General features: G+C 37.0%; 2 protein-coding genes across 5 annotated transcripts; one reads left to right on the top strand and one right to left on the bottom strand.

Moving 5' to 3' along the window:
• Positions 1-813: 813 nt before the first annotated feature.
• LOC115713863 (B3 domain-containing transcription factor ABI3) lies at positions 814-19,124 on the bottom strand. Of its 2 annotated transcripts, none has more exons than XM_061114962.1 (6): positions 17,204-19,124; positions 17,027-17,119; positions 16,800-16,900; positions 16,634-16,686; positions 16,433-16,509; positions 814-988 (listed from the first exon to the last, which is right to left on the bottom strand). In XM_061114962.1, exons 1-6 carry the CDS (start codon positions 18,977-18,979, stop codon positions 869-871), a joined length of 2,220 nt encoding a protein of 739 aa, XP_060970945.1. In that variant the 5' UTR covers positions 18,980-19,124; the 3' UTR covers positions 814-868. The 2 variants fall into 2 exon arrangements, with proteins under 2 accessions (XP_060970945.1, XP_060970946.1); XM_061114963.1 differs by having other exon boundaries at positions 16,634-16,680.
• Positions 4,756-14,200, top strand: LOC133037497 (uncharacterized). 3 transcript variants are annotated; one of them, XM_061114967.1, is made up of 4 exons: positions 4,756-5,082; positions 5,925-5,966; positions 7,188-8,415; positions 13,658-14,200. In XM_061114967.1, the coding sequence occupies exons 3-4, from the start codon at positions 7,206-7,208 to the stop codon at positions 13,663-13,665; spliced, it is 1,218 nt and encodes a 405-aa protein (XP_060970950.1). In that variant the 5' UTR covers positions 4,756-5,082; positions 5,925-5,966; positions 7,188-7,205; the 3' UTR covers positions 13,666-14,200. The 3 variants fall into 3 exon arrangements, with proteins under 3 accessions (XP_060970950.1, XP_060970948.1, XP_060970949.1); XM_061114965.1 differs by having other exon boundaries at positions 4,757-5,082; positions 6,447-8,415; XM_061114966.1 differs by having other exon boundaries at positions 4,757-5,966; positions 6,447-8,415.
• Positions 19,125-27,695: the final 8,571 nt, after the last annotated feature.

Here is a 27,695-nt window from a genome sequence, read left to right as displayed (position 1 = left end):
CAATTTTTTTTTACTGTTACACATACACATATGCATAATATTTAACATCAAATTTATATAAAAAAAATAATAATTAATGTAAGGTAATTTTATCACAAAAATAATATAAAAATTAAAACATAAAAATTGCAAATTACTTTAATTTAAAAAGATAACTTTAAAAAAATATTTGTTATAACCAATTGTAAAAGGCAATGCTCTTTGTTCTTAACCAAAAATTCTACCTTAAAAATGCTATTAAATACTAATTATATCTAATATCTATTTGTCAATAGTACTATTCATCCAACTAAATATTAAATAATAAATAATATCACATATAATATATATTAAATATAGCATCATCAATTAAAAATGTACACATTATGATCCATAATTCTAAATTAAAATTACAACATTTATATATATAATTTATAAATGGACATGATCATATCCATTCCTCTCCCATATAACAAAACGGTACAACTAATAATAATAATAATAATATTAATATATATTACAAAATCTACACTTATAAAATCCTCAAAACCACCCCATTTTTCCATTTGCGATCGGTCATGGAAATATCTCTCTCAAAATATCATCACACTATGCTTTCTGAGTATACAGTCAGAAACATCAGAAGCTATATATATTTATAGACATGGAAAATGAAGGGCCACTGATCACTCATGCATGCAGAGATAATATTTATATAATATATATATATAAAAAAAAATAGGTAGAGATATTCGAGAGAAGATCATGACCGTTCATCTATCCAATTGTCTTCATGCATGTAGGAGAGAGAAACATATATATATGTGAGAATGGTTATGTTTTTTTTTTTTTTTTTTTTTTTTTTTAACTTTAGTGTTTTTATTATTAATTAATGTTGTTTGGTCCCAGCTGGAGTGGTTGTGTGTTGGCTTCTCTGAGATTTTGCTGGCCTTTTATTTTCTGATTTTGGGTTTGGACCTTGTTGCCGTACTTTTACTCCTCGTATCATCTGACCACATATTATATCACATCCAACGTTAGATACGCCATTAAATCAAAATATACATCATATATTATAATTTTATAATAATAGTACACATTTTTCGTACAAATGTCTAGTTTTTGTTTTAAAACTTTAGCAACTATAGTATATGTACTTCCTTCCATTATTAAGCCCTATAATAATTGCATAATATATACTTGGTAATTAGTCATGAAATTGTTAAACCTTTGATTCATAGCTAACTGATGTCATAAACCAGAAAGAGAGAGTTGCAGAATAAAAGCTAAAGAAAGAAAATGAAGAACAGAGAAAAGTCAGAGAAAGAATGGAGAAGAAAAGAAGATCTCATTGAACTGAAAGCAGATTACAAGTTTATATACAATGCTGAGTAAATAGCATGAACACTCAGCTGTAACCGAAAGTGTAACAACCAACCAAAACAGATTAACTAACTGTAACAAACAGCAACAGTAGCTAACAACTGTATAACAGAATTAACTGTCAAAGGCTAACTGTCATGAGCCTTAACACCGCCCCTCAAACTCAGAATTGGATGATCAGTAATTCTGAGTTTGTCCCTGAAAGAAGAGAACCTTTGACTAGAAATAGCTTTAGTGAGACCATCGGCAATCTGATCAAAGGTTGCTACATGTTTGATTTGAACCATCTTGTTCAAAACCTTCTCTCTCACAAAGTAGAGATCCAATTCTATGTGCTTAGTCCGAGCATGTAAAACTGGATTCTGTGTGAGCATGATGGTACTGAGGTTGTCACACCATATTGTAGGAGGTTGAGACATGTGAATGTGAAGCTCCGAGAACAAGTAATGTAACCAGGTCAATTCAGCAGTCACATTTGCAACACTCCTATATTCTGCTTCAGTACTAGAACGTGAAATGGTTTGTTGCTTTTTGCTTTTCCAAGCAATGAGATTCGAACCAAAAAAGATAGCATAACCCGAAGTGGATTTCCTATCATCAGGATCCGAAGCCCAATCGGCATCACAAAACGCAACTAGATCATGAGATTCAGGCTTGGAAAAGGTGAGACCAAAGTGCATTGAGCCACTGATGTACCTCAATATGCGCTTGACAGCTTGCCAATGAGTCGACAAAGGACGTTGCATAAATTGGCACACTTTGTTGACACTAAAGGATAACTCCGGTCGTGTAATGGTGAGATATTGCAACGCACCAACAATGGATCTATATTGTTGAACATCAGCAAGAGGTTCCCCTTCATGAGCAGACAAACGAAGACCACTTGTCATTGGAGTTGGTGAAGACTTGGAACCAAACATTTGAGCTCGAACAAGTAAATCCTGAGCATATTTCTTTTGACAAAGATGAATACCCGAATCAGTGTACTCAACTTCAAGACCAAGAAAATATCGAAGGCAGCCAAGATCCTTGAGAGAGAATTGTTTGTTGAGATCAGCAACAAGAGTATCAACAACAGTTTGGTCACTTCCTGTTATTAAAATATCATCAACATACACAAGAACAAGTGTTGTTGATGTAGAGGAGTGATTAATAAACAAGGAGTGATCAGACTTTGAGGAAATAAATCCAAATGATGTCAAACTCTGTTGTAACTTGTCAAACCAAGCTCTAGGAGCTTGCTTAAGACCATATATTGCCTTATTGAGTTTGCATACAAGATGTTCTTGGCCAGGGATTTCAAAACCAGGTGGCTGAGTCATGTAAACCTCCTCTTGTAATTCACCATTAAGAAACGCATTGTTGACATCTAGTTGTCTGATTTGCCAACCATTAGACAAGGCTAGAGTCAAAACCACCCGAATAGTGACAGGTTTAACCACAGGACTAAAAGTCTCTGTGAAATCAAAGCCTGCTTGTTGGTGAAAACCTTTAGCAACTGAAATTTCAGCCTTGTTTCTTCAAAGACACTCCCATCAGGATTTTCCTTGATTTTATAGACCCATTTACAGCCTATTGCTTGTCGTCCTTCAGGAAGTCGAACAAGAATCCAAGTTTTGTTTCTGGCTAAGGCAAGAATCTCATCACTCATTGCACTGTTCCATTGTTCTTGTTTGAGAGCTTCTTTATAAGAAGTCGGTTCTCGAGAAGCTAAGAACACCTTGGGTTTAAAAATACCCATCTTTGACCTGGTTTGCATTCTGTGCAGATTGTGTTTTCCAGGAGCATTAACACAGCCTGCAATTAAGGGTAAGGCTGCAGGAGATGAGCAAGCAGGTGGTGTCCTGGAATCGGGTGTGAGCTGAAGTCGTGGAGATGTTGCAGATCCTGGTGAAGTTCCTGAAGAGCCACCTGTATCAAGCAATGGAAACTGATCTGGACAAGTAATATCAGTATTAATCTGCCCAACAGAATCATGAGAAGTAGAAGCATTGTCATATAAAGCAAGTTGGTCATTGTTGAGAGTAGAATGGACAATATTTAACTCATCAGCAGCAGCAGGATTAGAAAATGCAGATGCAGATGCAATTTGGTCTACTGGTTCAGCAGAAGGAGATGCAATGTTAGGTGCTGGTGTGGGAATTGGGACAGTAACAGGTTGGTCAAAGAGATCAGTGGCAGAATAGGGAGTTTTTGAATGAGTACACACTGGTATTAATGCTGACACAGATGAGGGAATGGTATTCACATCTGTAGGTGCTTGCTGGTTTTGAACTTGCTCATAAGGGAAAGAAAATTCATCAAAAATGACATCTCGAGAGATGTATAACCTTCCCTTAGAGTCAAGACATTTATAGCCTTTGTGATTCAAACTATAACCCAAAAAGGTGCACGGGGCAGACCTGAACTCTATCTTGTGTTTGTTGTAGGGTCTAATATTGGGATAACATTTGCATCCAAAGGTTCTAAAAGTAGTGTAATCAGGTTTTGTGTGAAACAAAGTTTCCAAGGGAGAACCTTGGTGCAACAAGGGTGTGGGAAGTCTATTATGTAAATAGACAGCTGTCCTAAAGGCTTCATCCCAAAATTTGAGAGGTAAAGAGGCTTGTGCAAGAAGAGCAAGGCCATTTTCAACAATGTGCCTATGCTTTCTTTCAGCAAGACCATTTTGTTGATGAGTTGTAGGACATGGATGTCTATGATGTATACCACAGTCAGCAAGAAAGGAGGTAAATGACCTGTACTCACCTCCCCAATCAGTTTGGAGAGTTTTAATGGATTTGCCAAGTTGTAACTCAGCTTCAGCTTTGAAGTGTTGAAAAGTTTTAATGGCATCTGACTTATTTTTAAGAAGATAAAGCCATGTAAACCTAGAATAAGCATCTACAAAGTGAATATAATACTTGTAGCCATTAAAGGATGGAACAAATGATGGTCCCCAAAGGTCTGAGACCACAAGCTGAAGTGGTTCAGAAATGATAGTTTGAGATGCTCTAGGAAAAGGGAATTTATGAATTTTACCAAGACAACAAGCTGAGCAAATTGAAAATTCAGAATCTTTATTAACATTGGAAATGTTACAAGATTTGAGTACAGTTTGGACCACTTTTTCAGAGGGATGACCAAGCCTATTATGCCACAAAGTAAAATGGTTTTGTACATTTGTATTACACCTATAACAACTAGACACTGTAACAGTAGAGTCATTGAGTGTGGCAACAAAAGTACACTTAGAATCGGGCTGAAATAGATTGTTGTTTGTAATATCCAGTTTATCTACATATATTGGTATTTGGTATATTAAGTGTGATACAATTATATTGTTATTATTATTATTATTATTATTATTGTTGTTGTTATTGTTGTTATTGTGCGTGTGTGACTAGAAAAAAATGATATATATTAAATAGTGAGATAAATAAATAGTGAAGCATTAGATTAGTTAGTTAGTTTAAAATTTAAAATTTAAATTTAAATCAGCATAATTTTATCTGATTAGTTAGATATTTATTTTTAAATTTAAACCTATTATACGATATGTTATATACGTATATACTCTAGAACCCTAGCAGCCAGATAGTATCGTATTCCTTTATTCTCACCATCTCTCAATTTCCTTTTTTTTTATTTTCTCTATTGAACCAAATCAATTGTTTTAATCTTAAGAGCTTCGGGGTTAGCAATCAACCGATCATCGTTCCGTGTCTTCGAAATCTTCAGGTAAAATTCGTACTTGTTTTTATTTTCGTTTTCAGAGAAATAGGCTTTCATAAAACTATCATATCTCTCTTTCCATAGGTCCGTTTTCAGTGATCTAGGTACCGTTTTAAAGATAATTTAATGATCTATATTTTTTATGAAGAAACTCTTTCCTAATTCTGAGTATTTAGATGTCAAAAAATTCATGTTTTACAGACTGTCGATTTACAGTTTTTTTTAAAAATTTCTTTCCGATATTACCTTAGTAAAAGTGTGATATCTCTCTCGATATCTATTATTTTACAGCGATTCTTGTACTGTTAGAAAGATAATTCAATAATTTATATTTTCTTTGAAGAAACCTTTCCCTAGTTCGGAGTTCTTACCAGTCAAAAGTTAGGATCTTTACTCGGTTATGGTATTTCGTTTTAAGTTTTGTTTCAGAAAAAGTGTCTTCAGTAAAAATTCAATATCTCTCTCAATTTTGATCCATTTTAAAAGATCTTTATCTCTTTTTAAAGCTTAGGAAAATAGCTACATTTTTTATGAAGAAAGTATTGTCTAGATCAGGGTGTAACTATTTTTAAAACATTTATTTTTAGGCTGTATTCAGAAATCAGCGTGATCCAGAATTTTAAAGAAACTGTTTTGAGAAAACATGCATAACTCCTAGATTATAGCTCCGATTTTGATGATCTTTATACCGTTAGAAAGGTCTTTCAATTAACTAAAAACTTTGTGAACAGTAGGACTTCTAATTCAAACGTTTTATATGTCAAATTCTAGGTTAAACTTGTTGTACAGTAAGAGTAATAAATATATTGAGTTTATCGGTGGACTAAGGGTTTCACTAATTGTTATAGGGCCTAGAAGGTATCGTAAGAGTTAATTACAGCGGAGTTGAGGTAAAGAAAAATAATTATACTTTATACTTGCTTTTTATATGGTTTGAGTATCTAGTATGACTGCTTGAATAAATTGTATTGAAACTGTGGAATGTGATAGTTTCGTTGAAATAGTGTTTTATCGATGAATTGTATATGGATGTTTAATCATGTTCCAGGTACTTGGAAGTGGTTGGAAACCACACATGTATGGTGATGTGGTAAGTGAGGCAGTGTACGTAAGGGTGCACTGGTTATTGGTACTGCGTTCTGGTTAAGAACGTAAGACACTCCAGATTTGTATGGAAGCTGGAGTGTGATTGTGAGTGTGAGTGTGTGGTATTTCAGTATTTGTGTGGCTGCCTCTATTTATACTTATGATTAGGTTGTTGTATGTTTGATGTATATGTTTGTGCTATGATGTGTGAATGCTGGTACATAGTATTGTGTTTTTCCTTACTGGGCTTTGCAGCTCACCCCTTATTTACCCCCTATGTGCAGATAAGTAAGCCTGTAAGCTTTCGGTGACAAGTTGAGTCTGGGCAGCATGGGGTGTATCTCGTGTGATCATGTAACTGCGTGTGGTCTTGGCCATCTTCCGCTGAAAGTTCTTTTTTTTAATTTATTAAACTTATCGAGGATGTTGTCGTTTAAATTTTCTATTACTTTTCCCTAAGTGGTAATACTTTATTTTCAACTGGGTACCCATGTTTTGAAAAGTGTTTTTTTTTTTAAAATAAAGGCAACATTAGTATCTTAACGCCAGTTTATTTATGGCATCTTATTTTACGTAAGTAAGGGCGTTACAAAATGGTACCAGAGCCACAGTTACATTGATCTTAAATTCACGCGACATACACACCATCGCTGCAAAGGATCAACTTGTCATCTAGTATGTATGCTTTATATATGTTATGTCTTATATGTTAAATTTAGTTTAGTCTTTATCTTTTGATTTTCCTTTAGTTAGCTAGAAGTTTAGGGTATGGTTAATCGAAACAATTAACTGATTCTTCGGAGTTAGAATTTTAGTATAACTCAAACAATTTTCTTATTAGTGTAATTTTTTTTTTATGAGTGAAGATTATTTATTTATTTATTTATTTATTTTACATGGTGAATTGTTGCTTCATGATTTACGTTTTTTTTAGTTTATATAATTTAGTGTATAGATATTTCCTTTTTGAGCGAGATACATCTTTGGTTATTTTTCTTATCGATACCATCTCCTTTCTTTTGAAGAACAAGTTAAGGGATTTGATGGAAAACGGTGAACCCAGAAGATCAACCCGCTTGAATGAAAGAGCGGCTGTAAGAGACCGAGCTAGAGGTCGAGGGCGAGGATGTGCTCGCGGTCGAGGCAGGGGAAACCAGCATGTCCCTGCCGAGGCGGTGATCCAGGAGAATCAAAACGCCCCTGTAGTGGTGCCACCACAACAAGAAGATTTGGCGCAAGAAGTTGCTCGTCTCAAGGAAGAAATTAGGAAGCGAGATGAAGAGGCTCACAACCGTCAGGAACAACCCAATCAAGGACAACATCAATTTTTGCCGGTGCAATACATGCCTGTGCCGGAGGGTCGATGGGAACCAATATATGAAAGGTTCCGCAAGCAACACCCACCAAATTTTGAAGGGGGCTCAGATCCAATGGAAGCTGAGGAATGGTTAAGAACAGTGGAAGGTATTGTTGAGTACATGCGGCTCGGTAACGGAGATAGTGTAGCTTGTGCTGCTAGTTTATTGAAAAAGGATGCCCGCATCTGGTGGGATGTTATTAAACAAACACGGGATGTGGCCGCAATGACCTGGGCTGACTTTGTACAAGTTTTTAACAAAAAATACTACAGTGAAGCAATACGCTCAGCTAGAGTTAATGAGTTCACAAACCTGAGGCAGGGTAAGTCTACAGTTACAGAGTATGCTCGCCAATTTGACAGATTAGCAAAGTTTGCCACAGATCTGGTTCCTACTGAGTTTCTGAGGATTCATCGTTTTACTGAAGGGCTCGACTCCCGAATAAGTCGGGACATAGCGATGTCAGGAGTAAGGGCAACCACGTATGCTGAGGTACTAGAAAAAGCCCTAGAAGCTGAGTTGTGTGAAAGTCGTATACAGAAAGACAATACAGCAAGGTGGGAGGCCAGAAAGGCCAGTAATGGAGGTGGTGATAACAAAAGAAAACTGCCAAGTAACCAACAGAACGAAGCCGACAAGAGAAACAAGATAGGGTCCAATAACTACAAAGGGAAGAAGCCATATGTGGAGTACCCCCTATGCCCAACATGTGGTCGTAAGCATCCGGGAGAATGTCGACTGAAAGGCAAGACTTGTTACAAGTGTGGGCAACCAGGCCACTATAAGAAGGACTGTCCGCAAAAGGGTGATCAACTCAAGGATGACAAACTTGTCCCAGCTCGAGTATTTGCACTAACCAGAGGGGAGGCTGAGACTAGTAACACTGTGGTTGCAGGTCAGATTTCTATCTCTGGAAAACTATGTACTGTTTATTTGATTCTGGAGCTACGCACTCATTTATTGCTTTAAAGATGATAGATAAGTTAGAACTACCGTATGTAAACTTTAGTTATAAGTTCATGACGGAGTTGCCCTCGGGCGAGGTTATGATATCATCTAGAGGAGTGCGGGATGCGCCAATAAGGATTGCAGACAAGGAACTTAGTGGAGATCTGATAGAGCTGGAGATGAGGGATTACGATCTTATCTTGGGTATGGATTGGCTATCACGACATGGAGCAACAATAGATCGCCGAAAGAGGACGGTGACTTTCACCCCGAATGCTGAGAGGCATTCATATTTGAAGGAACCAAAGTCAAGTCAAGATTACCGCTAGTTACAGCCTTGAAGGCACAAAGGATGATACGTGCGGGATGTCAAGCATACTTGGCCAGCATAGTAGACAAGTCAAGAGAAACCACCCTCAAGCCAGAGAATGTCCACATAGTATGTGAATTCCAAGAAGTTTTTCCGGAAGACCTACCAGGGCTACCCCCAGATAGAGAGATAGAATTTGTGATTGAGTTAGCGCCAGGCACAGCACCAATCTCGAGGGCTCCATACCGCATGGCTCCCAATGAATTGAAGGAATTGAAGGCTCAACTACAAGATCTTTTAGACAAGGGGTTCATTAGACCAAGTTACTCACCTTGGGGTGCGCCAGTGTTGTTCGTCAAGAAGAAGGACGGTAGTATGCGGATGTGTATAGACTATCGAGAGCTGAACAAAGTGACTATAAAGAACAAGTATCCCTTGCCTCGCATCGATGATTTGTTTGATCAGTTACAAGGGGCGATCGTCTTTTCAAAGATCGACTTGAGATCTGGGTACCACCAATTGAAAGTCCGAGAGGAAGATATAGCAAAGACGGCATTTCGAACACGGTATGGGCATTATGAATTTCTAGTGATGTCATTTGGGTTAACCAATGCCCCAGCAGCCTTCATGGATTTAATGAATAGAGTATTCAAGGAATATCTTGACAAGTTTGTGGTGGTATTCATTGATGACATACTCATTTATTCAAGGACAATGGAAGAGCATGAGGAGCACTTAAGGCTAACTCTAAGTAGACTCAAAGAGCACCAATTGTACGCCAAATTCAAAAACTGTGAGTTCTGGTTGGAGAAAGTGGCGTTTCTAGGCCATATAGTGTCCAAAGATGGGGTAGAGGTGGACCCTGCGAAAATTGAAGCAGTGAAGAGCTGGCCAAAACCAAAAACCGCAAGTGAGGTTCGGAGTTTCCTCGGACTAGCTGGATATTATAGGAGATTCGTTGAAGGGTTCTCAAAAATAGCCACACCATTGACGAATTTGACTCGAAAGCAACAAAAATTTGCATGGACAAATAAATGTGAGAAAAGCTTTCAGACATTGAAAGATAAACTCATAACAGCACCTGTCCCGTGTGTTCCAACTAACAAAGACAAATTTGTAGTATATTGCGACGCATCAAAGCAAGGGCTCGGCTGTGTGTTGATGCAGAATGAGAAGGTGGTAGCCTATGCCTCTAGGCAGCTAAAGGAGTATGAGACAAGGTACCCAACTCATGACTTAGAGTTGGCAGCAGTGGTCTTTGCATTGAAAATCTGGAGGCACTACCTCTATGGAGAGAAGTGTGAAATATACACAGATCACAAAAGCCTAAAATACTTCTTTACGCAGAAAGAGCTCAACATGAGACAGAGGCGGTGGTTGGAACTAGTAAACGATTACGATTGTGAGATACTGTACCATCCTAGAAAGGCTAATGTAGTGGCGGATGCACTTAGCAGACGCAACTATGCAAGCTTATCAATGTTAAGGGCATTAAAAGTGCCGTTGCAACAGGAAATCGAGAGATCTGGAATAGAGTTAGTAACAGGAAAGCTAGCTAACCTCACAATTGAATCAAATTTATTAGAGAATATCAAAGAAGAACAAGCCCAAGATGAGTTTTTAATCAAGAAGCGGGTCGAACTACAAAATGGGAAAGCCGGGGATTTCTCAGTTACTGAAGAGGGTATTCTACTATACAAGGCAAGGGTGTGTGTACCTAAGAAAGCGGAGTTGCAATCAAAAATCTTACAAGAGGCGCACACTACACCCTATTCTTTACACCCAGGATCAACCAAAATGTACAACGATCTGAAAGGTAGGTATTGGTGGCCGGGTATGAAAAATGATATAGCAGAATTTGTAGCAAAATGTCTTACCTGCCAGCAAGTTAAGGCCGAACACCAGAGACCTGCAGGGCTGTTGCAATCTCTTGATATTCCTGAGTGGAAATGGGAAGATATTGCTATGGATTTTGTGACAGGGTTACCGAAGAACAGCAAACAACAGGATTCCATCTGGGTAATTATCGACAGACTCACTAAATCAGCACATTTTCTGCCTGTGCGCACTAATTACAATGCTGAGCAATATGTTGAACTGTATGTAAAAGAAATTGTAAGGCTACACGGAGTCCCAAAGACCATTGTATCTGATAGAGGTTCAGTTTTTACTTCTAAGTTTTGGGAAAGTGTGCAAAGTGCTTTGGGCACAAAACTGAAGTTGAGTACAGCATTCCATCCTCAAACTGATGGACAATCGGAACGATTATTCAAATACTAGAAGACATGCTACGAGCTTGTGCGTTGGATTTCCCAAGTAACTGGAGCAACTATTTGCCACTAATGGAGTTCTCGTACAACAATAGCTATCAAACTACAATAGGGATGGCACCCTATGAAATGTTGTATGGGAGGAAGTGTCGATCACCACTACACTGGGATGAGGTTGGCGAAAAGCGATACTTAGGCCCGTACCTAGTAAGAGAGGCCACTGAAGCGGTAGAAAAGATTCGAAATAGAATGGTAACTGCACAAAGCCGCCAGAAAAGTTATGCCGACGCAAAGAGACGGAATGTGGAATTTGCAGTGGGTGATAAAGTGTTCCTTCGAGTGTCACCTATGAAAGGGGTTATGCGTTTTGGAAAGCGAGGAAAGCTAAGTCCAAGATTTATAGGTCCTGTTGAGATATTGGACAGAGTGGGACAGGTAGCTTATCGACTGGCATTGCCACCAGTATTAGCTGAGACGCATAATGTGTTCCATATTTCTATGCTACGAAAATACGTGTCGGATCCATCACACGTGCTGAACTATGAAAGAATGGAGCTAAAGCAGGACTTGAGTTATGAAGTGCGACCAGTTCGCATTATAGAGAGAGGAACGAAGGAGTTAAGGTCCAAAAGTATTCCTCTAGTAAAAGTTCTGTGGAGCAACCGTTCAGAAAGGGAGGCAACGTGGGAAATGGAGGGAGACATGAAAGAACAGTACCCCGAACTTTTTGGTAAGTCTAATTTCGAGGACGAAATTTCCTTTAAGGAGGGTAGAATGTAATATCCAGTTTATCTACATATATTGGTATTTGGTATATTAAGTGTGATACAATTATATTGTTATTATTATTATTATTATTATTATTGTTGTTGTTATTGTTGTTATTGTTGTTGTTGTGCGTGTGTGACTAGAAAAAAATGATATATATTAAATAGTGAGATAAATAAATAGTGAAGCATTAGATTAGTTAGTTAGTTTAAAATTTAAAATTTAAATTTAAATCAGCATAATTTTATCTGATTAGTTAGATATTTATTTTTAAATTTAAACCTATTATACGATATGTTATATACGTATATACTCTAGAACCCTAGCAGCCAGATAGTATCGTATTCCTTTATTCTCACCATCTCTCAATTTCCTTTTTTTTTATTTTCTCTATTGAACCAAATCAATTGTTTTAATCTTAAGAGCTTCGGGGTTAGCAATCAACCGATCATCGTTCCGTGTCTTCGAAATCTTCAGGTAAAATTCGTACTTGTTTTTATTTTCGTTTTCAGAGAAATAGGCTTTCATAAAACTATCATATCTCTCTTTCCATAGGTCCGTTTTCAGTGATCTAGGTACCGTTTTAAAGATAATTTAATGATCTATATTTTTTATGAAGAAACTCTTTCCTAATTCTGAGTATTTAGATGTCAAAAAATTCATGTTTTACAGACTGTCGATTTACAGTTTTTTTTAAAAATTTCTTTCCGATATTACCTTAGTAAAAGTGTGATATCTCTCTCGATATCTATTATTTTACAGCGATTCTTGTACTGTTAGAAAGATAATTCAATAATTTATATTTTCTTTGAAGAAACCTTTCCCTAGTTCGGAGTTCTTACCAGTCAAAAGTTAGGATCTTTACTCGGTTATGGTATTTCGTTTTAAGTTTTGTTTCAGAAAAAGTGTCTTCAGTAAAAATTCAATATCTCTCTCAATTTTGATCCATTTTAAAAGATCTTTATCTCTTTTTAAAGCTTAGGAAAATAGCTACATTTTTTATGAAGAAAGTATTGTCTAGATCAGGGTGTAACTATTTTTAAAACATTTATTTTTAGGCTGTATTCAGAAATCAGCGTGATCCAGAATTTTAAAGAAACTGTTTTGAGAAAACATGCATAACTCCTAGATTATAGCTCCGATTTTGATGATCTTTATACCGTTAGAAAGGTCTTTCAATTAACTAAAAACTTTGTGAACAGTAGGACTTCTAATTCAAACGTTTTATATGTCAAATTCTAGGTTAAACTTGTTGTACAGTAAGAGTAATAAATATATTGAGTTTATCGGTGGACTAAGGGTTTCACTAATTGTTATAGGGCCTAGAAGGTATCGTAAGAGTTAATTACAGCGGAGTTGAGGTAAAGAAAAATAATTATACTTTATACTTGCTTTTTATATGGTTTGAGTATCTAGTATGACTGCTTGAATAAATTGTATTGAAACTGTGGAATGTGATAGTTTCGTTGAAATAGTGTTTTATCGATGAATTGTATATGGATGTTTAATCATGTTCCAGGTACTTGGAAGTGGTTGGAAACCACACATGTATGGTGATGTGGTAAGTGAGGCAGTGTACGTAAGGGTGCACTGGTTATTGGTACTGCGTTCTGGTTAAGAACGTAAGACACTCCAGATTTGTATGGAAGCTGGAGTGTGATTGTGAGTGTGAGTGTGTGGTATTTCAGTATTTGTGTGGCTGCCTCTATTTATACTTATGATTAGGTTGTTGTATGTTTGATGTATATGTTTGTGCTATGATGTGTGAATGCTGGTACATAGTATTGTGTTTTTCCTTACTGGGCTTTGCAGCTCACCCCTTATTTACCCCCTATGTGCAGATAAGTAAGCCTGTAAGCTTTCGGTGACAAGTTGAGTCTGGGCAGCATGGGGTGTATCTCGTGTGATCATGTAACTGCGTGTGGTCTTGGCCATCTTCCGCTGAAAGTTCTTTTTTTTAATTTATTAAACTTATCGAGGATGTTGTCGTTTAAATTTTCTATTACTTTTCCCTAAGTGGTAATACTTTATTTTCAACTGGGTACCCATGTTTTGAAAAGTGTTTTTTTTTTTAAAATAAAGGCAACATTAGTATCTTAACGCCAGTTTATTTATGGCATCTTATTTTACGTAAGTAAGGGCGTTACATTGTTTTTGACAGAGGGGCTGCTGGTGTGAGAAAGACTTGGCTGCTGCAATGATTTGAAATTGATTTTGGAGGAGGGGGCTGAGTGTACAGGTCCAAGATGAGTCTTATCAAAAGTATATAGGCCATTCTTGTGGATTCCCATCAGCAAGATAGTATTGCTCACTTTGTCCTTAACATAGCAAAAATCATCATGAAATTCAAAAAACACATTATTGTCTTTAGCAAACTTAGAAACACTAATGAGATTTTTTGTAATTTCAGGGACATGAAGCAAGTTATTAAGAACAAGAGAATGAGATGCATGTTGTGGAGTAAAGAAAGAATGACCAATATGCTTTATAGACAAACCTGTACCATCTCCCACATACATTTGATCTTGTCCTTCATAGTCATAGCAAACAGCCAGGTTTTGAGCTTGAGGAGTGCAATGGTTTGTAGCTCCCGAATCTGGATACCAGTTGGAGTCATTGGAGCTGTTATTGGTGGTCAAATTTGCTTGTGGTTTCTGCAATCCATTACTCTGAGCACTTGATCCTGGTTGTGTTGCTGAGAAAGATTTATCAAATCTGTAAAAACAATCGTGTGCCGTGTGTCCAAAGCGCAGGCACAATTGACATTGCACCTTAGTACTCAGATTTGCACCAGATCTGTTTGCTTGGTTGGGAGGGAAATTAGCTTTGACTCCAGAATTATCTCCACGATTAAAACTCCTGAACACAGGTTGATTGAATTGACTTGAATTGTTGTGAAATTGAGGATTTCCTCTCCCGTACTGCTGTCTAAACCTTCTCCAAGCAAGATTAGCTTCCATTAAAGCATCTGGTTGTAGATCTTGATCACCAGACACCAGATTTGCACTAAAATCAATTTCTTTCCCAGATTTCTCAATTCTGGATTCCGAAGCAAGAAGCAATGCCTCGATTTCTCCGACAGTATATTGTTCAGTTCTAGTGTTTGTAGAAATGACAAACGTATCGTATTCACTTGGAAGACCTTTGAAGATCGCAGCCACATGGTCACGATCACTCAAAACTTCTCCCACAGATGCAAGGAGATCAACTGTTTGTTTAACTTTCAAGAGATAGTCATTGAGACTTAGAGTTCCTTTCTTCAAATTCTGCAATTTAGTACGAAACTCAAGGATTTTCGAGGAGACTTGTAATGTGAAATGCTTCTCCAGAGTGGACCAAATCTGCTGAGCTGAATCGCATCCCACCATTCGAGTCAAGAGGCTCTCGGTCATCGAAGACAGCAACCATGAGACAAGGAGTTGATCTTGGATCTCCCAGTCGATGTAAGCTTGATTTACTCTGTTTTGCACCCGATCCTCTGGAGTTAAGAATTCAGATGGAGGAGGATCTTTGATGAACTTTAGAAGGCGATTTCCTTTGATTGCTGCCAGAACCTGTTGCTTCCACAAGAGAAAATTATGATCATTCAACCTAATCGAAATGCTGTGATTAAAGTAAACAGGTTCTTGATGAGTTTGAGTTCGAGGCTGTGTAGCTGGACCACCATTAAAACCAGAAGTGTTGTTCGAATTACCACCACCAGATCCAAGAGTAGCCATGTTAGCATTGAGCGGAGGCCAGATACCATGTTAAACCTTTGATTCATAGCTAACTGATGTCATAAACCAGAAAGAGAGAGTTGCAGAATAAAAGCTAAAGAAAGAAAATGAAGAACAGAGAAAAGTCAGAGAAAGAATGGAGAAGAAAAGAAGATCTCATTGAACTGAAAGCAGATTACAAGTTTATATACAATGCTGAGTAAATAGCATGAACACTCAGCTGTAACCGAAAGTGTAACAACCAACCAAAACAGATTAACTAACTGTAACAAACAGCAACAGTAGCTAACAACTGTATAACAGAATTAACTGTCAAAGGCTAACTGTCATGAGCCTTAACAGAAATTAACCTCATTGTGTTTATTTTTTTACACTTAACCCTATTTTTTTTTTAAGGCAATACTCACTTAAGTTTACTTTTTGTTTGCAAATTTAAAAGGTCAGCAAAATTCTACGTTGAATATCAACTTAGATTGCAAATGTGCACAGGTAATCTAATCAAAACCTATCACATAGGTACAAGTGTACACACTGACAATTCATGGAATTTATTAATGAAATTTAACTATAACCTCAAATTTGCAAACAAAAATAAAATTAAGAGTATTGCCCAAAAATATCAATTAGTATAACAATTAAAACATAACAAATTTGGAGACCAATATTATCTTACAACTTCATGAGTAGATGACTAACTTTTCTTTATCTTTTAAGAAAATATCGAAAAGAGTTGCTAAAGAACACAAGGAGCTAGGCACACCTCGGTTCCATTGAAATTAAGATAATAATTAATAAAACATAACATATCTAGTCAATTGAGACTAATATACTGTATTAATTATTAATTATTAATTATCTTTTTAAATGTAAGAATATGATGTATATATGTATACTTACATATTTGCCACATTTGACGTCTGAGTAGATGACAATAAAATCCCCCTCTTGAAGTCCATTGGCTCTCACAAAATCCCCTATGAATATTTTTTACCAATCAAAATGATATTAAGCATAAATCTTTATTATTAATATAATTAAAGTCAAAACACTATTCTTTAATTAATTATATTGAAATTATAAGAGTACTCTTTTTCTCACCTGTGTTTTCAAGTAAATACATCCTGCTTTTGTTGTTAGGCCAATACCTGTAACTCCATTGAGAACCAAACAATAAACAGAGCAAAGAAATTAACAAAAACATTCATCAAATCAAAAAATGAATCAATACACACATATATAATTGATTAATGTACATAAGTAATACCTATAACGCATGTTCCAAACACGAGAAGTCCCAATATCTTCCATGGGAATAGAAATTCCATCTCTTGCCTCTAATTCAGGCAAATGTGTTTCTGCTTCTTTCTGTTTTATTATTATTTTTTTAATTAAAAAATAAAACAAAAAACGTCTAATTAATTATCCTAATATATAATTTAACTGAGTTTTAACATTAAATAAAAATCATAAGAACAAAAAAAAATTAATTACTTTAGGTAATACTATTCTTCCAAGACTACCCACGTCGCTTTGTTTCAACACTTTTTGAAGTAAAAACCTCAAGTTCTTCTCCGGTTTCCAACCCTAGTAACAATAAATTCAAAAACAAAATTATATAAATTCACCAAAAATTTTAAACAATAAATAAAAAATAATAATAATATTTACCTGACGCCTTTCCGTTGGAGTACCACTTCGAGTTTGTTGGAGCAAAGGCGGTGGTGTTTCGGCGGGAATCAACGGTTGAGGCGGCGGCGGCGAAGAAGCACCGGCAGCTGCCTGAGCGGCCGGCCAATAAACCCAGTTGTTCACTTGATGAGTGCAATTATTACTATTATTATTATCGTTATTAAGGCTTGCATGTTGATTATTACTTTGATCAACTTGATTCTGATTCTGATTGTGTTGATGATGATGGTGGTGATGGTGATGATGGTGTCTTTGGTGATGAGATAAGAGCCGTCTTTGTCTAGCCATTCTCTTCTTCCTCGCTTCTTTAGTCGCCGAAGACCCAGACCTAATCACCACCGTCTGATCATTATTACTCATGATCTGATCTTGATGAGATGAAGAAGAAGAAGAATAGTATTGATAAGGGTATTGACTCCCGTACCCTGAAAAAGCTTGTTGAAACGGCGTCGTTTGGAGATTATTGTTCTCAGGAACCGATTGGTGGTAATTAGAAAATTGTGAAGAAGGCCAAGTTTGAGAAGAGTCGAGCATAGTGTTGTATTCAGGGGTAATTTGGTAATTTGATGGAGTGGTAACGGTGGGGGTATTAGTATTACCCGACCCGGTAATAAACGGATCTGTACCCGTGAACCCGATAGGGAACGAAGGAGGAGGAGGAGGTGGTGGTGGTGGTGGAATAACAAGGGGATCGTAGTTCCAATTATTTTGAAACGACGACGTTTCTTTGACTAAACTACGTCGTTTTTGAAGATGATTAGTCTTAACCCATTCAAGAACAAGTTTCAATAACTGTTTCATTGCTTCTTTTCCACCACCCAATCGCTTAGCCGCGGCTTCGATTGTTGATTTTTTGATCTTCACACTTCTCAAATCTTCAGCCGAAACTGTCTCTTTGTTATTCTTCAACCAATCCAAGAACACCATAGCCATATCGTCTGGTACTGAGGAAGACGACGTCGTATTAGCTAAATCTTCTTTATTACTATTATTATTATTATTTTCCAAATCAACAACCTCTTGATCATCATCATTATCAATCATCATCATCATCATCTCATGATCATGATCATTATTATTAGTACTCACCAAAACGCTGTCGTTTTCATTATTATTATTCTCCAAAACGGTGTCGTTTTGGAAAATAGAAGAAGGGTCAAAAAACTCGTTACTCTCCAACAAATCCATGTACCCAAAAGTCTCCATCATATCAACACAGTCGAGTACCCCACTACCGCCGGCCCCGGCGACCCCTGGCTGGTCAGAGAACTCCATCGACGCCGTGGAAGAAAGCGTCGCCGGCTGTTTGTACCCGCCGCCTCCGCCGTGGTGATGATCTTCTTCGTCTGCGTCTGATTTCAGAACGGCCCAAGAAGAAGCTGATGACGTGGAAGAAGAGGAAGAGGAGCAGGTGATGGGTTTGAGAGTGGCCGCCGGAGTAGTAATAGTAGTCGAGGATGAGGATGAAGATGACGAAGATGATGACGACATGCATGAAAAATCAGGAAGAGATGGAAAATCAGTGTAGAATATAGAATCTTCATTAACATCGAGTAGATCTTGATGTTCATGATCTTGGTGATGATGATGATGAAGCCAAATCTCTTGTTCCCTTGGATCCATATCTTCAAACCCTAGCCCTATTGAAGTAGTAGTTGTAGTAGTAGTAGTTTCTTCTTGTGCATGTAGTAGTAGATCTCGATAAGCTTGATCTTGGTGATGAGTATGAATATCGACAGTAGTAGTGTTCTTCATAAACGAAGAAAAAAGGTTTTTCAGAGAGAAGAAAATAAGAAAGAAAAGTATGAGTTGTACGGATAAGTATTGAAAAAATGAAACAATAATATAAGCTTCTCTTGTATCAGATTAAGGAAGCAGATAGATAGAAATATAGAGATATAAAGAGAGAGAGACAGAGAGAGTGAATATGGGCCCTCAAAACAGAGTGAGAAGCAACATAAAGCATCTGTGGTTTGTTTATTTGATTTTTATTAGAAAAGTTATTAGGTCTAATTTATGTTAATAAAATCGGTTTGTTAGAAGAGAATTTTTTTTTTTTTTTGAGGGAAAATACTATATTATTATTAAACAAATAAGGATTCGTTTACAATAATAGAGTAAATAGGTGGAGGAATAATCTCCAACCAAGAACAAGTCTCATCTACCCCTAATGCAAATTTAGCAAGTCCATGTGCAGCTGAGTTAGCAACACGATTGACATGAGAAACCTTTACATTTGGGAAAAAAGATAAAAGACTAAGAACATCCATAATTAAATCTGAAAACTCAGAATTTGAATTGAAGGGAGCTGTTAAAGCATTGACAACCATAAGTGCATCCATCTCAATGTGATCAATAGGTAAGTGATGTTGAAGAGCCCAATTGAGACCATAGAAAAGCGCTTTAGCTTCCATCTCATGTGATTTAAGATTGCCGAGTATAGGCATGGAGAGGGCAGCTTTAACATGGCCATTCACATCACGAAGTATTGCACCTATACCTGTTGTGTAAGTAGAAACGTCAACAGCCGCATCAGTGTTGAGCTTGAAGGCACCAGCTGCTGGTGGACGCCAAAGAATTGGAGCAGATGGCCGACTGGGAAACTGATTTGGATGAGTTGATGGTGCTGGTGCAGGGGCTGGTATGGCGACGATGGACCTCTGTTGGGCTGCTCTATAATTTTGGAGAAAGACCGAAGCAAAAGCAGCAAGATTTTGAGCACGTCTTGCTTTTTTCCCATGAATGACATTGTTTCTTTCAGTCCAAATAGCCCACATTGTACATAGGAGCTGTTCCATTTCAGTTTTGTTGTAGATGGAGGAGAGATGTGTCACATAATCACCATTTTTCATGGAGGCAGCCGCTGTCCAATTAAAACTCAAACCCAAAGATCGCCATACAGCCTTGGCATACTTACAACTGAATAGAGCATGTCCCGTTGACTCCCATGCTTGTTGACAAATGGAGCAAGTGGAATCTGTGATGATTTTCCTTCGAACAAGTGAAATGGCAACAGGTAGAGCATCATGTATGGCGCGCCAAGCAAAGATTTTCACTTTTTGAGGGACTTGGAGAGACCAAAAAAGTTTCCACCAAGCCACAGCTGAAGTCGAAGTGGAACTAAGATCTTCTTCTTCTAAGGAAGTTGCTAAGTGATAAGCACTTTGAACCGTAAAGTTCCCTGAAGAGTGAGGGTGCCATATCAACTTATCTCTAGAAGGAAAATAACTTAGTGGAAGAGTAAGAATCTTATCAATATCAATAGGGCTGAAGTATTGTTGCAGCAAGGTAACATTCCATTGTCTATCATCAGTGATAAGATTAGCCACAACACCATTGGAAGGACCCGAGTATGTCACAGGTAGGAAGGATGTATGCCCAGGAATCCACGGGTCAAAACCACTTCGGATTAGTCTTCCTTCACCAATTTTCCATCTTAAGCCTTTTATCAACAACTCACGTCCCCAACGAATCCCTTGCCATGTCAAGGAAGGGGAGTGGCCCATACTTGCTTCCAAGAAAGAGTTGTTAGGAAAATACCTGCTCTTGAGAAGTGTAGCAAGGAGAGAGGTGGGGTTGTCAACTAGCCGCCAAGCTTGTTTGGCTAGAAGAGCTTGATTAAATTGGATGAAAGAGCGAAACCCCATTCCACCTTCTCCTTTCTTTTTACAAAGCAAATTCCAAGAACGCCAATGAATCTTAGAACCATTTTCATTCATGCCCCACCAGAAGTTTGACATCATACTCTCAAGTTGGGTGCAAAAATAAACTGGCAAGCGGAAACAACTCATGGCATAGGTTGGGATCGATTGGACTACCGCTTTAAGGAGGACTTCCCGACCCCCAGCGGAGAAGAGTTTTTCATTCCAAGATTGCATGAGTTTCCAAATCCTCTCCTTTATGTTACTAAAAAGCTCCTTTTTGTCCCTACCTGAATGAGATGGTAGGCCTAGGTATCGTTCATGGCACTCGCTGATTGGCATGGAAAGGTGCCGGTGAAAGAACATTTGGGCAGCCAAGGTGGTATTTGGGGAGAAGGACATCACTGATTTATCTCGATTGATTAATTGGCCTGACGCTCGATGATAAATATCCAAAACCCTTTTGATGGATAGGCAAGAGCTCTCATCAGCTTGACAGAAAAGGAGACTATCATCAGCGAAGAGCAAGTGAGAGATCATTGGAGCCCGCCTAGTGAGTTTAAAACCATGCAAGTTCCCCAAATCTTGCTCACGTTGTAGCAATCTTGATAAGCCTTCAGCACATATCAAGAAAAGATAGGGGGATAGCGGACAACCTTGTCGCAATCCTCGTGTTGGAGTCAAAGAGCCCTTAACTTCACCATTAATAAGGAAAGAGAATCGATTGGTAGTGAGACAGCTCATTATAAGCGAGACCCAACCATTAGCAAAACCCATTTTCTTCATTACTTCTTCAATGAATTTCCATTCCACCCTATCAAAAGCTTTACTCATGTCAAGTTTGAGAGAAGCGATGCCATGTTTACCAGTAGTCTTGTTTTTAATTGCATGGACCAGTTCAAAAGCCACCAGAATGTTGTCAGTTATCAGTCGATTAGCCAAGAATGCACTCTGAGTTTCGGAAATAACCAAAGGAAGGACTTCCTTGAACCGAGCAACTATCATTTTGGTTACAAGCTTGGAGATGACGTTGCAAAGACTAATAGGCCGAAAATCCTTCATATGATGAGGCTTTTTAATCTTGGGGATGAGTGTAATTAAGGTGTGATTGAGGCTAGAAGGGTCAGCCCCATTGTTGAGTATGTCAAGGACGGCATTTGATACAAGATTACCAACAATTGACCAATTTTGTTGATAAAACATGGCAGACATTCCGTCAATTCCTGGGCTTTTGTCCGAACTCATTGTCTTGAGAGCACTATCAACTTCAGCTGGTGTGAACGGAGCAAGGAGAGCATCATTATGAGCAGTAGTTACCAAAGTGGGTATACAATCAAGTGTATGAGTGAGGGCACACTCATCAAGGTCGCCAGCTTGGAAAAGATCAGCATAAAAATCTTGAACTACAGCTGATATATCATCAATAGTTGAAGCCTTGCCACCCAAATTGTTGTAGAGAAACTTGATGTGATTATTGTTCCGTCGAGCACTAGCTTTTGTATGAAAATACTTAGTATTTTTATCTCCACAAGCAAGCCAATCAACTCGAGATCGCTGCTGCCAATATACTTCTTCTTTTTCCAATAACTCATCAAGTATTAATTCAGCTTGTTTAAGATCATCAAAGTGGCTGCTGCTATGATAGGAAGAATTATTGAGTTGTTCAACTTGCTTTTGGCACTTTTTAATGTTTTTCTTCATCTTCCCATACTTGCGATCATGCCAAAGTTGAAGCTGTGTAGCACATGTGTGTATATTAGAAATAACAACAGCAATAGGATCGGTGGAGTCACTGTGCAACCAATTTCCAGCAATAATTTCTTTGCTGTCAGAGTCGGACAGCCATATCTTCTCAAAACGAAACCGATTTTTCCTTTGTTTAGTGGCAGGTTGTGTAGTAATCAGGTTGATGGTGGCACTAATGGCACGATGGTCCGACTGAAAATAGTCTAGGTGATGCACTTGAGGGCTCTCGAAGAAGGATTCCCAATGATTGTTAATGAAGACCCAATCAATTCGTTCTTTGATAGTATTGGCAGCAGCTCGATTTTTAGCCCATGTAAACGGGTCCCCTTCAATTAGAGTTTCATGAAGACAACCTTTGTCAATGGCTTTTCGGAATGCATCCATTTGGGATTCACAACGAAGAGCTCCACCCGATTTATTACTATTTGAGAGAATTTCATTAAAATCGCCAAGAACTAACCAAGGGAGATGAGGAGCAACGTCAGCAAGTCTTTCCAAGAGAGTCCAAGATACTTGTCTATTGTTGACTTCCGGAGCACCGTAAAAACAAGTTAAGTGAACCGTGGGGCTGTTTTCGATCATCATGTAGCAGTCAAAAAAAGTAGGACCCATATTAAGCAGAGTGATCTCCACTTCATCTTTCCAAAGTAACAAGAGTCCACCACTAAGGCCAGAGCGAGGCGATTCTAATCCATTTGGGAAGTGTAGAGATTGTCGCACACGAGAAACAGAGTTATCAGGCAGTTTTGTTTCCATAAGAAACAAAAGGTGGGGAGATTGCTGTTGAACTAGCAATCGCAAATGTCTGAACGCACTCGGGTTCCCCAAACCCCGTGCATTCCAACTAATTATTTTCATGATGATGAGCGGGGTTGCCATGCAACCTCCGCAATTGAGTCCGGGGAGAAATTAGAATCCTCAGGATCGGAAACTAGAATCTCATGATCATCAGCTCGGGACATAGGAGAAGATGATGTTCCTTGAGTGTTACGGCATCGTTTCAAGAACTTTCTCATAGAAAGAGAGTCATTTTGTCTTTTGACATTGCTGGCAGGTGGTGAGTTCTCTTTTCCAATGGTCATAATGGCTGCTGGAACTGAAGAGTGGTGCTTGGGAAGGACATTTATGGTGGAGGAAAAAGTATTTGAGTGGAGATGAGTTGGTTGGAGTGGTGGTGGATAGGTGGCGAATGTCTGGTTTTGAATCTCAGGCATGTAAATATGTGAGAGGTCAGCAATAGACTCAGGAGGAGTGGTTCGGCCAGGATGAATTGAAGCTGATTGTTGGTGAGAGTGAGCACTGGAAGAGGCAATTGTTTGCTGGTGCAAGCTTTTGCAAGGAGAAAAAGGATAGTGAGTGTGAATCGGGTTACTGGTGCAAGTATTTGTGAGGCTAGTGTTGGTGTTATAAGTACTGAGATTCTTTTTCTGAGTTGGGTTGGCTGAAAAATCCATTGGTTGTTTATTTTTGGTGTTGCTGTGAGTCAGTGCAGGGCTAGGAATGGAGGTAGATTCATGGCTGGCAGGTGTGTTTGACGGCTGTGAAGATGCAGCAGAGTGTGAGAAGGGGGCAGGCACATTAATGTTTTGAGAGATGATAGGGTGTGTGATGTTTGGTTGAGTTGTGGGAATGTGAGGTATTTGCGGCATAGCAGGGGCTGCTGGTGTGAAGGTAGTTTGTGGTTGTTGATAATGTGTGGAGTTGGGAGAGATATGGGAATGAGAATGTTGCAGATGGAAAGGTAAGGGAGTGTTAGATGTTTCACCATCAAAGAGTGCAGAAGGAGAAGCTTGAAATCGGTTTTTCAGAGATGGCAAGGTGGAAGTAAGTGTAGTACGAGCCAAGCGGGTAAGTAGTGGCCAAGCATTGCCCTTAGCAAAATCAGTCCGATATCGGTCATAGTTATGGGTAGGGAGTTTAGCACCCTTCATCCATGGTCCATATTGAAAATCATCGTCATTGCCGCTGTCCATACGTTCCATAAAAGCAACACATCGCTCAAAAGGGTGTCCCAAGCGGCCACATTCAAAACAGAATTCCGGGAGCCTTTCGTAGCGGAAGTCAACCCAAAACTCATCTTTAATCCTTGGCAGCCGAATCATTTGGCCTCTTAACAACGGTTTATTTGTGCAAAGTTTAACACGAACTCTTAAAAAAGGACCCCACCCTTCATTGGTTGAATCATCATAAACTTCAATAAACTCACCAATGATGTTACCAAGTGCTTCGGCAAGCAATTTGGACTTGCTTAAGAAGGGCAGCCGATAGATTTGGACCCAGAAGGGTGTAGAAATTAAATCATCCTTTGAGACATTTTGCAGAGCATCTGGCGTGCGTAGAACAATTAGATGATTCTGAAAGTGCCAAGGCTCTTTGGTTAGAACCCGTCTTTTGTCGCCTTCACAGCCGAACTTAATATGGAATAGGCCATCTCCTTCTTGATATTCAGTGATTATGACACGGTACCGGCCTTGCCAATGGCCGGACATTTGGTCAATAAAAGCTTGTTTGTATACATTCTGGTGGGTAAGGACTTTGGCTAAGAGAATGGGCTGGGGAGAAGGATCGGGTAGGGGAGGATTGTATTCAGGTATACAAAAAATAGATCTTTCCTCATCAGTGAGAGAAAGAGATGAATGCATATCTGTTGAGAGTGAGTCCATAGAATGAAGAAGAGATTGATGAGGAGGTCGGGAAGGGCATGAACGCTGGCAATGGAGGAGGGGGTTGAGAAGGGGGAACGGTTAAAACAGGGGAAATTTGAAAAAGAAAGAGAACAGAATGATAATGAAGGTTGTTAAAAAGAAAAGTAACTAAAAACTGCTACAGACCCATAATCGGGCACTTGAGTAAATTCTTTTCCTAATATTGTTAGAAGAGAATTGAGTGTGGATTATATTAACAAAACAAATTGATATTACCAAATAGCACAAGATGTAGCATATCAGTGTAAATTATTATCTGCTTTTATATAATTTAATTTAAAAAAATAATAACGAATTATAATGTGTTACGTCGGTAAATGATGTTAAATATTGTCTGGTATTTAATAATAATGCTCAAATAATCTCTCATATATTGCTTTAGAAGACCCCATGTGTGTTTCTGGTATTATGCTGGAGCAGTTTCTTTTTTTTTTTGTTTTCTCTCTTTTAAAGTTTGAGATAATTAAGTTGAGAAATAGTTTTATTTTTCTTCTTAAGAGAGAGAAGACGGTTTTGAATAGAGAGAGAGAGAGAGATTTGAAAAGAAAAAACAAAAGCTCGTGGCGCTACTTTCTCAGCCTTACTCCGGATTTTGTGCCACCCGCCATACGTTCTAATTTGAATGGTTACTATTAGCGGTGGCCTCAGCCTTAAGGAACTTACACAAAATTACATCATAATATATACCAACTTTTCTAAATTTTTATCAAAATACGCTTAACTATTTTTTAATATACTGCCAATACTCTTTTTTAATATATACCATAATAAATGTGTATCGAAAATTAATCTTTTTTATATTTAGCCACCGAGAATCACAAACTCTCTATAATTGTTGTTTTTTTTTTCTCTAAAACTCTCTTATTTTTTTAACAACGGACTTTTTTATTTATTTATCTTTTTTCGTTTTGTCTATTTTTTCTTTTTTAAAGACAAGTTTATCTTTGTCTTTTTTGTCTTAATGAAATGAAATTATATTTCATTTTTATTTTTTTATAATTTTTATTTTTTAAAAATTATATAAATAAGATGATCATTTTATTACATGGCATATATTTTTTTTTTATGGAAAAAAAATATTCATAATAAAAGATAATATTTTTCCTTTTTTTTTCCTTAATCACTAAATTTTAAATCAATAAAATTAGATATGACAATGGATTTTAAGAGGTTATTAAAAATTATTTTATTATTAATAAGTTCTTTTATTTTTTTAAAAAAGATAATATATTAAATATAATTTTTTAGTTTCCTTTTGTATTTAATTAGTCGAAAAAAAAACTTTTGAATTAAACAAAAATTATTAATAATTAGATAAAGTGTTATGTTTTGTATGATTTATTAAAACAAAAACTCAAACAAATTTTAACATACTAATTAAGATTACAAAATAATAAAAATGTGTTATAAATTTATTACTGTGTAAGTAAAAGTAACCTAAATGTATCTTAAACGGCAAGACAATATAATATATTGTCACCTATAAAATAAACAAAAAATAATGAAAATATCTTAATAAAAACACATACTTTAACTTTAAATTAAAATTAAGAGATATAGTTAATATAATTTGATTTTTTTATTAATTAAGAGATATTCTTATGATAACATGTAATTAGTAGACATATTGAATTTTGTCTAAATTTAAAATTTGTCTACTTTTTTTTATTAACAAATTAAGAAAAAAAATAAGAGGTTACTTTCTATTATAGTAACAATAAATAAATATATCTTTCACGCATATTGAAAAGATCAAATAGATAACAATAGTATTATTTATAAATTGAAATAATCAACCGAATGGTTAAAAAAGATTTTTTAAAATAATAGAGAAGAGAGAAGAAAAGATAAAAAAGAATGAAAAAGTGTAGTAGATTTCAACCCAAAAAAACTGATCACATTATAAAGATAATTGTTTTCCTTTTTCAGTATATAACGTCATTTCTTATGTGGGTGTGTTTACCATTTAAATTGTTGAACCCTTTCTTATAATTAGTTTAAATATTGCGTATATAATTAAAAATTCCTCATTAATATGTCGTCTCTCTATATCTCTTATGTATTTTTATGTATATTTTTATTCTTAATTAATGAATCTAAAATAGTAATATCTAGCTTTATTTAAAGAACTATCTGATAAATTTAACTTATAATAGGTATATGTATATAATGCACGTCCCATGCATGTAGTATTATGATTAATTTATTACGAATTTCATATATAATATAACGTGATATTTTTATACACCGGCCGGATGATATTACAAAACGAACCATAGTAAAAATGATTTAAAGAAATTAAACAACTGAAAGAAAAGAAAATATCTATGCAACTGAATTTTTTATTTAATAGAATTTTTTAATTTTTTAAGTTAATTT

The sequence above is a fragment of the Cannabis sativa genome, chromosome 4, assembly GCF_029168945.1.
Source record: "Cannabis sativa cultivar Pink pepper isolate KNU-18-1 chromosome 4, ASM2916894v1, whole genome shotgun sequence".
Classification (NCBI taxonomy): Eukaryota; Viridiplantae; Streptophyta; class Magnoliopsida; order Rosales; family Cannabaceae; genus Cannabis; species Cannabis sativa.
Note: the sequence above shows the minus strand (reverse complement) of the source record. Positions and strands in the feature narration are given on the sequence as shown.